The sequence below is a fragment of the Cenococcum geophilum genome, assembly GCF_001692895.1.
Source record: "Cenococcum geophilum 1.58 unplaced genomic scaffold K441scaffold_24, whole genome shotgun sequence".
Taxonomy (NCBI): domain Eukaryota; kingdom Fungi; phylum Ascomycota; class Dothideomycetes; order Gloniales; family Gloniaceae; genus Cenococcum; species Cenococcum geophilum.
Window position 1 is genome coordinate 719,349 of NW_027137582.1, and position 12,394 is coordinate 731,742.

A 12,394-nucleotide genomic window follows, 5' to 3' on the forward strand; every position below is an offset into this window, starting at 1 on the left:
CGGAGAGCCAAACGAGTATTTGGCCCATGGCCGTCTCTTGATTTGTGTGACGCCCGCATTCGCCAACAGAAAATCACAAAATCGCTGAAGCACAGGAACGTCTTTCGTCTTCTCTGCGCTTCGATGGCCACGCCCGCGAAATAAATCACTGCATTTGTGGGAGCTTTTGATTTGATACTCCGAACATCCATCACATCTGCCAGCGAGGCGCCTTGTCCCTTCAGCCCGTGGCTCGCGTCTGTATGGGCTATAGGAAAAGCATTTGATTTAAAGGGGTTATTCCCAACTTGTCAACCACTCCAATCAACTCCTCCAGTCAGACGCTTTGCCGCAGCGTGAAGACGACTGCAGTAGGAACCGTTAGAGGCTTACTTTCTTTAGAAAATTTTGGAACGAGTGCCCCTTGATCCCCTGTTATGGAGGACCTCGCAGCTTTGTCCCAAGTGCAGTATTGCATGGTGGTGACTACTTGGAAACAACCCCACGTCTCCAAGCTGGTTGGCTAGATGGCCAGGGAATTATGTTGTGGTGGAAGCAGTCGCTCCCGGCCTCAATCCCTTTTCGCTCGCTTCACCTCCAGAGCTAGTAGCCCTAAAACACAGTATAGCACCCGCGGCACTCCCAATACATCTCACGGATATAACAACAGTATTTAGCAAGGCGTGGATGCGATGACGTGGATGCCAAATATATGCTCTGCCCCTGTGTTGGGTAGACGCTGCAGTGTCTTTCACAGTGACTCCCCTGCATGAAAGCCGCCCTCGCTGTCACTATCCTCAGCGTGTGGCGGGTGCGCTTAAAGAGCAGTAGGTAAGCGACATATCACGCTGGGCCTGCTAGCCACCGCAAGTCATATGCGACCCGAATATCATCGCCCACGAACACCCCCATCCATCGCTTTCCGAGCCATGCAGCCATACCCCTACGGATCCCAGAGGTCGACCAGAACATCATCTCCCGCCCAAGACTCCGACTCCACCCTGTACCCACCCTCCCAAACCTCCAGCATGACCTTACCCGGCGACGAGCCTGGCACGCGCTCCTCAGCGGGCTCTAGCCGCTCTAACCATTCAAGAAAGACCCAAAATGTGAGTGCAAACAGAAATGCCCTCAGACGTTCACCACTACCTAAGCCGCCTCGTCGCACAGCTAACATGACCATGCGAACCCAGCCGCAACAGCAGCTTTCGCAAATCGAGAAGAGCGTCACCCACCTTCTCGTTGCCACGAAGCAACTGTTAGAAACCCTTACACTGTGGTCTCGAGGAACTGCGACAGAAAGCGAAGTCTCTGACGTCTATGTCCGCCTTGGGTACGAGTTCAACATCGCCTCCCGGGCCTTCAACGCGATAGGCGTCGACACCCAAGATCTCGGCAATGTCCCGGAGCTTTTGCGAGGAATATTGGAGGAGACGCTCAGCCAAGAAGCTTCGCAGGCGAGCTTGGATAATTTCTTGCCCAGGATAAGAGATATCATAATAAACCTTCTGCACGGCCTTAAAAAGAAACAACAACGACTGCGCCAACGCAGCGGACGCGATGGCGGAGGTCCAGGCGGAGGACCAAACGGGACCGTACCAAGACAGGGCAGCATTAGCAGCACGAGTGAAATGGAAGAAGGCCAGTCAAGGCACTCGAGTACCAGGACTCCGCCAGCTAGACAGGACAGTAATGATTTCGCAGCAGATGGACCTGAGCTGCCGCCACGTACGTCCTCTGTTCCGGGAAGATCCTCACCAAGTAAATATGATAGCTTGCCTGCAAACCCCAGAGCGACCCGTGCAAATGCGGCTAGCCAACACTCAACAGATTCTTCGTTGTCTAGCAATACAATGCAGAACATTCCCGTCATATCTCCCTATCCACAAGACGACACAATGCCGAAATCGCCAGAACAACAGCAACAATCACCCTACGTTGACTTTCCACCTCCTCCACCTCCGCCGAAACAGCAGGATGCTCTCGCTGCGCTTCAGAGAGGTGGTGAACTAGAGAGAAGAGCGTCAAGGCGGTTCTCAGCGTATCAGATCCAAAAACACTTGGGTGGAACAAACGGCGTACCCATGCTTCCTCCTCAGAATTCTCCAGTGCCAAACAGGGGGAGAGACGTGAGGGAGTCAATGAATGCAGTGAGGATAAGGGGGTCGCTACTTCACAGCAGACAGCGGTCAAATCAGAGGCCTCTTGTCGACACATCTCCGAGCAGAAACAATGGTGTTACAAATCGACGCATTTCGGAGGAGAGTAGCCAAAGCTCGACTACCCCCAATATCAGGCCTCCGCCCGAACCAATACCTGATGACAGTCCCATTCAGAAGACGCCACAAGATAAGGTTGGTGCAATTCCAGACTTTCCTGATAGGGACCAGCCTGTCCTCGCTGCGACGATCAGCGGCCCTTTGGGAGAGCCTGCAGAGCTCCCAGGGACACCAGAGAACCTGCCAGCCCAGCGGCGACCGTCGGTCATACCAACAAGGAATGGGTCGAGGAAAGCCAAATCTCCTTCTCCGCAAGTAGATCAGTTTGTACCAGAGCAATCCCCTCAACCTGGTAAGGAACTCACACTGTTCCTACAATACAAAAGCAAGATCAAGAAATTTGTCCTGGCGGACGGCTACAATGACCTTTCTCTAGCGCGTTTACAGCTAGCCTTTATTGAGAAGTTCGCCTGGAATACGCATAGTAATGGCATTGATCTTCCTGAAATATACATTCAAGACCCAGTGTCAGGCGTAAGACACGAGCTAGAAGACCTTAGCGACATTAAAGATCGAGCCGTGCTCGTCCTCAACGTCGAGGTTCTAGATGAAGTAAAACGCCACATCGATGAAGGTCTGGGTGGCCTGCGTCGCATAGTTGAAGGCATCAAAACCTCAGTTGACGATCAAAAATCAGCCATCCAGCGCGTATCTGCCCGCCAACAAGATGCAGCAAAGGAAATCGCCAGCATCGCCGCTGCACCCCCGTTGTCCTCTGCGCGCGTTTCCACAGTACTGTCACCACGGTCTCCCATGCCATCAACACCCCTGCCCGTCACCTCTGCAGCGCAACTTAGCGAAGTCCAGTCCCTTCGCCGTGATCTCGCTGTCATTCGCCAGACGTACACCTCCTTTGCTGCAGATGTAGAAGCTAGCATGTCCACCATCCGCACAAAGGCATCCGCTGTCAAATCTACTGCCGTAAAAGCTGCTCTTCCAGCTCTCTCTGGTGATAGCGGTCGCGCGCATGTCAATGCCGGCAAGAAGAGTCTGTCTGACGACTCTGAGAAAATCGTCAACCGCGTCGACGAAGTCCAAGATCTGATTGAAGATCTTCGCAAAGACGTCGTCAGCCGTGGCGTACGTCCACTACCCCGCCAACTCGAAACAACTGCCAAAGACCTCTCTGTCGCGACGGCCGAGCTTAAGAAGTTGCAGGACTTCTTGACGCGGGAGAAACCGCTTTGGACTAAAATCTGGGAGCAGGAGCTGCAGACGGTATGCGAGGAGCGGGATCTATTAACTATGCAAGAGGATCTTGCTGCTGATTTGCAAGATGATCTCGAGAAGGCGGCTCAGACATTAGAGCTTGTGGAGCAGGCGACCAAACAGCAGAATTTGCAGAGCGGAGGCAATGCAGGTCCAACAGGCACACGCTCAGTGAGTGGCAGAAATCTAAACGCGGTTGGTTTGGACCATGCTATGGATCCGAGGAAAGCTAAGGACGGTGTCCTTGGTGAAGTGCGGGCATTGCAGCCAAACCATGAGGGACGGCTAGAGGCGATTGAGCGCGCTGAGAAGGCGAGGCAGAGGGAGCTAGAGAGTCGAAAGGAGGGCGAATTCAAGAAGGAGCTAGGTTCATTTGTTGAGGAGGGAAAGCTGAAGAAGAGCGGTGGGGTTGAGGAAGCCGAGCGCTTACGCAAGGCAAAGGACGAGAGAATTCGCCGAGAGGTATGGGAACGGCAGAATGCGCGGGCTAAAGCGGTGGCTGAGAGAGAGGCTGCTGCTGCCGCTGGGGGGACTGGCGGTGATGGTACCGGTGAGGAGCAGGCAGAAAAGAAGGATGTGGATGGGCTGGTTGTGCCGCCAAATGATGGGGCTACACTGCCTAGCCCTGAGTTGTTCGCGGAGGTGAAGGAAGTGCAGTTGGCCACACCCGAAGGTGGTGAGAGTCCTGCATGATCGCCTTACTTTCACCCGTCCTTTGCATATGTCCACTACCTTCCTCCTATCCCTCCTACTGATATCACCAGTTATAGGAGTGACAGAACAAGCCCACGTGTCAAAATCATTGGAAGAGATGGATGTACCGCTGCAACTTACGAAGCAGAATCGGCGCCGAGACCATTATCAGATCTAGGAGGACCCTCTCGACTCCCCAAGCACAACCAGTGGATACTGGAGCTTCAACTTCACATCCACCATCACCACCAATGACTCCACGATCAAACCTAATGTCGGATACGACCCATAGGCGAGATCGTGACGGCGATAGCGAATTCTTGCCCACTCCATCGACAACCCACCTCTCGTCTTGGATCTCCGAATTTCTCGGACGCTAGAGGCGAGCATGCATGCCATTAAGAATCAAGCTTTCTCTCCCTTTCTCCCATATTCTTCCCGGCGCCCAATTTTGTAATATCATCATACTTAATCGAGTTATTCACCTCCATCATATTGTGTATTTTCATCACTCTTGCATATTGAGCGAGCGAGCAAGTGGGGTCAGTTTCTATATTCTTTTTGGGTTGAGCATTTTACCTGGCGTTTAAGGTTCATCTCCTACCTACAGCGATGAATATGGAGTTTTATTTTTTTGGGCTGAACACCTTTTGGGTTATAGAAGGACGGCAAGGCGGGTTTCAGTACTTGTGACCTCGAGCGAATAGCTTGGATTGAGTAGGGATTCCAGTATCAGAATGTCTTCTGCTGAGAACGAGAATCTCGGAATCTCATAAGTGCTTATCTTAGGCCGCTTGTTATAGTGACATGAGCACCTCTGTGATCTAGAAAGTCTCGGTTCGCTAGCCTTGTGAGATTCCTGTCCTTTGTGCATATATCGCCCATAATTAATAGAAGCTTCGAATATTTGCGTCGCAGTAAGCTCGCACCACAACCTCAGTCCCAGCTTTGATGTTTTGCGCCATGAAAGAAATGGTTAAAAGGAGGGAAGACTATTAATTATCAACTTACACAAAGTTATGAAGTAACGGCTTCTTCACCGCCACGTGAATAATAGTATCTAGGGTGGGGGATGAGTGGTACCAATCTAATCAATTGCAATCCAGATTGAAGTAATCCGATCCAATCCAATCGATTCCAAGCCACAATCCATGGTAACCCAATCGTGAATCCGGCTTGATCGGATTGATGATGACCGAAACCTATATAATTGAGCTATAAGTAATTTGGTAGGTAGAGTATGTCGTCAAAAAGTTATCATAAAATATAACTGGTGAAGATTCTCAAATACTAATATAGCTTGATATGGAATTATATCAATTATCGTTATAGGCAGTCGTCATAGATAGTCATACCTGTAGTCGTCATAAACAGTCGCTATACTCAACACCATGTCAAGCATTGTGATACTAATCGGATTAATCTAGATTGATCTTCCTCAATCCAATCCAACCCAACCTAGTGATATCATCAATCGCTCCACCCGATTGGATTGGATTGATTGATTCGGCTCATGTCCCACCCTGATAATATTCGGTGAATGTTAAAGTTTAAGGGCCTGTTTGGTTCTACTGGAGGTATCAGTTTCAAAAGCTTCACCACACATGCAACCTTACCAAAAGGTGGCGCCGCACTTCAAAACTTACGCATACCCATCTTACCATCAAAAACAATCGATTTCCTAACTTTCAAGACCTAATTCTCACTGCCTAGCGAGCTAGAGGTGGATTTATTTGTCATTTTACCCCCTTTCCCCTAGCAGAAAATTCTTCTTAGGGGTGGTCCTAGCTTATAAGCGAGGCACGGACAGGAACACCAAAACTACGACTACTACTACGAATACCAATAGGGGCTAGTCTTTCTACTACCTTTTAGCCTAATCTCCCCAGAAATCTTCTAGTAGGATTAGTAAGGAGAAAGGGTATAAAGATAGTAAAAACTAGAAGCCCCCCTATAAGATATAAAATGCCAAGGCTAAAGTCTAAAAAAAAACCTCCTAATAGAAATAAGTGATGAAGATTCTACATCTACTTTTTCTCCCCTTCTCCTTCTCCTGGCCCGTTTAGGACAGAGAAAAAAAGGACATCCTCAGTCTTCTCCTGAAAGAAAACCAAAAACCTGTAAAAAAGACAAAACCAACGACTACACAGATAGTATGCACAATATACTCTTCTTCCCTTTCTCCAGAGGACATCTATACGAGGCTTAAGAAGCCTAATCCAGGCCTATAGAGGGCTAGAAGAGAAGAGCAAAAGACAAGTTGGACAGCTAGTAGACTATACACACAAATATCCTAATAGGAAAAACCCTTTGCAAAAGAAGAAGAAGAAGAAGAAGAGGCAAAAAGAGGTCCTAGAAGGATAGTAGAAGAAGTAAGAGCTCTCCGTAAGGAGGTAGCTTCTACCAAAAAAAACTTACGCAGAGGACTGAAGAAGGCCTCCCTTCTTCTTCGTCCTCCCTACCCTCCTCATTTCACCACTACTACCTTCTACCCCTTCCTCTTCTAAGTAGGGGTTCTACTTCTACTAGAAGTAAGAAAAGCAGCTATAAGAAAGGAAGCTAGTCCTAATTACAAACGAAAAGGACCAACCTCTAGAACCCTTCTCTATAACGAAATAAAGTCAATTAACTATTGCATTAAACTGCAAGTAAAAAAGCCAGTTTCTAGCGTCTATAGCTAGAACTAAAGAAAACAAAAATATTCTTTACAACTACAGAAGAGTATAATGCAGATTCCTAGTCAAATATAGGAGATCTGGCAAAACTGTTTACCTTCAAAGAGAACAAAAACTAGAACCATGGGTCAAATATAGCCCATGGGGTTCCTACCCCTAACCGTTCTTAAGAGAAGGAGGGCTCTAAGCTTCTAAAAGGAAATTGAGGACTTTTAATCCTATAAGGATACAAGGACTACCTAGATGGATCTCATCTAGTGTAAAAAGACACGATCCACAGACTAGATTTGGCTCTATAGTTTTTACTATAGAGAACGAAGAAAAAAGACAAGAAATCCTCAAGCAAAAAGAGATATTAAAATTGCAGGTACAGCTACTAAGGTAGTAAATACCTCGAAGTCTCTCCTACTACGCAGTGTATAGCTGCCAAAAATTTGGCCATATAGGAGACAGATGCTTACTAGGGCCTGTAGATATTGTGCCGGCTGCACATCTATCTAAAGACCACTGCTGTCCTACTTGCTTAATAAGCCGGCAGGCCTTGCAAGCATACCCACCCCTTCTTTGCATTAATTGTAAAGAAAAACACTTTGCTAATAGTAGAGACTGCGAGAATCTTAGAGCAGCTAAACTAGTACATAGTACTAGCGTAGAAGACTCTATGGAAGAATAAAATTAATAGGGAGTCTAGAAGGAGGTAGCTCCTACTAGGCTCTTAGGTTAAAAGACAGTAGAGAGCAAAAGGACAGAAATAAATTGCAAAAGGACAGGGATAGGGGTTAGGATTTCTTACAGTTTTTCTTACCATTTTCTCATTCCCTAGTAGTTGTAGTATCTTAGTATTTTACTAGGAAACTATAAACTCCTAATTTAGGGGTTTAATAAACTACTAGGACATAGCTACTAGTACATATTAAGCTGCCTAAGAAAAGGATTTATGTATATAGAACTATAGCGCCATAGCCAAAAGGCTGCATTGCGCAGTATTGTACGTAGTATAATACAACGGATAAAAAAAAAAATAAAAAAAAAAGGTATCAGTTTCTAAATTGAGGTGGTCGCTTTTGGCGCGTTTTAGTGTAAAATCTTCTGCCGCGTCTAATTGATCAAAGGCCTCAAAACCACCACGTCAACGTCTTGGCAGAAAGTGGCAGTAGAGGCTCTAGATGGGCCGCGCTCACTAGCGTCCACGAAATGGAGGCTCCAGTTCATTCAAATTGTGGTCTCCCCCTATATTTTTCAAACTGACGTTTTTCAGCCGCACCAACAGCCTATTTAGGCAATCGCAGGGGTGTAGGCGCGCCTGCCGAGATGAAGCTCAGCTGGAGCGATCAGAGCAAGAAATGAAGCTAGAGGAACCAAACGGGAGCGTCAATTCGATATCAGCCCGTTGAGATGACGCCTCCATCTCGCCTCCAACCGACGAACCAAACAGGCCCTAAGCTTTCTTGGAGTCATTTACGAAAATCTGTACGATACTTTCCTAATTTTAGGCTCTCTAGGTTTAGATCGTGGAGGTCTAGAGGCTCCATAGAACTATATGTATAGATTCCTCGCAGATGGAGTAGGCGAAGGCTCCATCAGATCCATCTACCTGAGAATATGTATCTGTTAGAGTCGACCATGTAGTCTAGTTTGCATAGATTTTATCTTACAGCTACAGTCACCCACGGCCAATAGGGAAAGAAGTAGTTGGGGCACAATATGGGTATTAAGTTTCGTAGCTATGCATTCTAGTCATATCATCCCGACGTCGCTAGAGACTAACGAGAAAGGACAGAAAGGACATGAAATCGGACACTGCGGTGATTTACAGGTCATGACCGAATTCACCATGTTAATTCGGTACAAAGCAATACTTGTTCGTAGCAGCACTTGTTCGTCGTTGTTATCTGAACACTCTTCACTTTTTCTCTTTCGCCCGGCCTTTGCCTTTCCGTTTCTGTGCTGTGTTCTTGAAGTTTGTTCCCACTTTCCGGACTAGGACTTTCGACCCTTCGAGAGTCCGCAGGATAAATATGCAGTATGTTGAGCGACTTGGATCTCCAAAACGTGACTCATTATTCCGCAGATTCTGTGTTTTTTCGGGAAAGTTGTACATAACGCCCCAGTAGCGAAGATCAAATTCGTATCAGAAGTCATAAGGCAAGCGAAAGCGTGCCAATTAGTAGAAAAGAAGAATCGTGCGCGAGATCGTTAGTTGTGATTGATTAGAGGCCAACCGAAAACGCCATCGCTAATGCAAGCGTTTCAAAAAAGCTCAAAAGGAAAAGAAGCGACTTAGAGCATCCTTTGTAGCCGTGTTGTGATTAGTCTAGCACGTGGTCACATACGTAGAGAATAAGCGCTTAGTTCCCTAACTAATAGAAGGTTAGCAGTATACTCATTGATAGGTGGAATACGAAAATTAGAGAAGCTTGCTTTAGTACAACGTATGGATGCACTTACTTGCTAGATGCTCATCCACAGCTCACAAAAGAAGACCACGAAGGATTATCTTCACTATCATGCACCAACCGCGGTATCATTTAGAGCGACGCAAACAGCACCCCGATGATGTCCGTTGTATTGTCTAATGATACTCTGGCTGTTCAGCTCCCACAATCTGGCATAGTGGTCTGAGCAAGCAGTGACTAGATATGCCGAGTCAGCGCTGAAAGCGCAATCCCATACCCAGCGTTGGTGGCCGTGCAAGGTAGTTTCAAGAGGGAAAGCATTTGGATCGCGATCCGCGGGTAGCTGATCTGCCCCAGTGGCATTGTGCGGGTGCGTTGAGTCTACCGACCAGATGCGGGCTGTGTGATCAGCCGAACAAGTTGCAAGGTGTCGAACATCAGGGGAGAGGAGGACGCGGGTAATGTAGGTTTGATGTGCAACAAATTTGCACACTGGTACAAGTGAGGTTACTTCTTTATGCTGGATCATACGCCAAACATATACGTTTCCCTGAACACGGCGTAAGATGTCAGTACAAAGACATAACGATCGGAAGTACTCGAGAGGGACGATGCGAGCAGTAATAGGTAACTCACAGCGTTGTTGCCAGCGCAGAGCATGGAGCCATCGCTAGCAACGGTGACACTAGCGACCGAGATGTCGTCCTCGGGTATGAGCTGATGTGAGCACTTGTTCTCACCCAAGTCCCAGATGCGAACATTACCTCCCCGATCACAGCTTATCAGCTCGCCTTGATTCGGGTGGATAACCACGTCGTTGACTGGAACGCCGTGGCTGTAGTTCCGTTGAACGCTCCCTGAGCGTGTATCCCAGATCTTGACTGTCCCGTCCTCTGAGCTTGTCACCATCCACTTGCCCTCACAGTGGAAGGCGACGCCCGTGATATTGCTTGTATGGCCGTCAAAGGTAAGCACAGCATTGGGGTTGCTAGATTTAATGTCATAGAGCTTAACGGTGTGGTGCCCTGCAGCGGCAAGGAAGCGTTTGTCGGGGGAGATGCACAGTCGATTCACCTGTGAGTCAGGATGGGGAATGGTGCGAGAGCAAATGCCGGAGAGAGCCTCCCAGAAGCTACGCGGGCGAGTTAGAGAATAATGGGACAAATATAGGGGTCCGGCGGGAGAGCGTACCGTATTGTGTGATCGTAACCAGCTGTGCACTATGTTGGTCAAAGATCTTCAAAACAGCGGAGCATGCTCACCAGTACAGAGTATAACGCTCATGTTCGCCTTTAGTTCCGCGAGGTTCTGGAGTGGGATTTGAAGAGAATATCAATGAAGGTGTAAACTGAAAAGATGCAATATATGTGTGAGGTGGCGTGAAAGAAGGCAATGGCCTTCTTTCCAGAAGTCTCGCGTAGTTTGCTTCACGCAGCGGAAATACGTAACGTTTTAGCCACACCCCAAAACACACTAAAATCAACCAACTTTAGCCTTTTATAACTCTACCCCTGTTAAATATATTTAAATAATATTTTAAGTATAGCTGCTTATATATAAATTTATTATATATTTTTAAGTGGTGCCGCTTTAGGGCCCAGGCCCATATAGAGGAGGAAGGGAGACGCGCAAGAGGTCAGCAAAGACAGCAAGACAGAGAAAGGAGCCAAAGTAGAACACGCAAGAACGCCGGGAAACCATCTACCGCAATGCAATACTGGTTGGACCAACGCTGGAGAGGCAAATGGGAGTCGAAGGTACAGAGGCTGACTCAGGCAAGACGAACCCAAGCCATAGCATGGTCAACGCCATGGGGGGTAAATACCCAAGGGCTCCAAGAAGGCCTAACAAAGGCAGAAAACACAATAGCAACACTCTTAAGAACAGGAATAATAGGACTAAAAGATTGGCTTTACTGGGTGGGTGTCCCAGTAGGTAGCCCGAGATGCGAATGTGGCTGGCTAAGACAGACACCAAAACACGTAATACTGCTATGCCCCCTACGCACCAATCGAGAAATAATGCTCTTAGCAGCTAGCATAGAGAACTATAATACACTGCTCTTAATATAAAAAGGCCTCAAGGCGGTCACCCAGTGGCTTATTAGTTAAAATGTGCTAAATCAGTTCCGGGTTGCAAGGGAAATAGTAATAGAAGGCAAGGGGGCGAGCAGCAGGTGCCCCCTAGTAACTCTATAGTAGTAGAGTAATAGTTTGTGATACTAGCGCGTCCGTAGGCTTGTTACGGCAGCAGTGGTTCCCAAGGAGGTCAAACAGTAAGGTAGTAGAGCACCATAGGCGACTCGCAGGCGCTAAGCAGGCGAGTCCCAAAAGGCGGGGAGATGGATCACGGGGTTTTCTCATTTTTCTTAAATAGAGTTTTCTCCCCACATGTAAATAAGGAGTAGTCCGCGTGGGCCCAATAGGGATCCGAATCGGACGTTAAGCAATGAATTATTATTATATATTTTTAAGCTAATATAATAATTTTTTAAAATTAAAATTAAAAATTTTAGTCTTTATGTGAGGTGACAGGCTCCGCACCACCCAGCCACGGCACAAACCCCAAAAGGTAAGCGAGTGACTGGCAAGATGCTAGGCACGGCTGTGCAGAACAATACATATAGGCGGGGTGACTTGATCAACACATTAACTTTTCTCCTTACTTCCCTTGCACAGAACTCCATATTACCAAAGCCATGCTTCGCTGGCCGCGTGCTTTAGATACAGAAGATCGTCTACAAGCAGCTTTAACAGCCTAGCGAACAGCAAGTCTCTATAAAAGCGCCGAACCTTATACAAAAGCCTATCACGTTATAGAGGTCCCTGACAGTTTCACACTAACGTACGCGCAAGCACGGGTGCGTATTTTACAGCCTATATAGCGTATACTAAAGTCTACCTAGTGTATATTAAGGCACGCAAACTTTAAAGATTAATTTACTAGCCTAATACTATATATAATAAAAATTCCTTATCAGATTTTTAATTTATACTTAGTAAGATAATATATAAAAATATAAAAAGTATTAAAAAGTATTATTATTCCTAAAACTTCCTAATTAGGAAGGTACAAGAACTTTTGTTAGGGACAGTTACCTTTCCGCCAGCAGCTCCAACTAAGATATCAAAAATCGACTTTATATAGACTATTATATATATAT

At 47.0% G+C, this 12,394-nt stretch overlaps 2 protein-coding genes across 2 annotated transcripts; one reads left to right on the forward strand and one right to left on the reverse strand.

The window, feature by feature from the left end:
* Positions 1–908: 908 nt before the first annotated feature.
* Positions 909–4,160, forward strand: K441DRAFT_563721 (AIP3-domain-containing protein; the record flags this gene model as incomplete). The annotated part of the gene is made up of 2 exons (XM_067643618.1): positions 909–1,088; positions 1,173–4,160. The coding sequence occupies 2 exons, from the start codon at positions 909–911 to the stop codon at positions 4,158–4,160; spliced, it is 3,168 nt and encodes a 1,055-aa protein (XP_067503409.1).
* Positions 4,161–9,340: 5,180 nt separating this feature from the next.
* K441DRAFT_687429 (WD-repeat protein-like protein pop3) lies at positions 9,341–10,515 on the reverse strand (the record flags this gene model as incomplete). The annotated part of the gene is made up of 4 exons (XM_067652093.1): positions 9,341–9,781; positions 9,868–10,363; positions 10,423–10,444; positions 10,494–10,515. 4 exons carry the CDS (start codon positions 10,513–10,515, stop codon positions 9,341–9,343), a joined length of 981 nt encoding a protein of 326 aa, XP_067503410.1.
* Between the last annotated feature and the right edge of the window lie 1,879 nt (positions 10,516–12,394).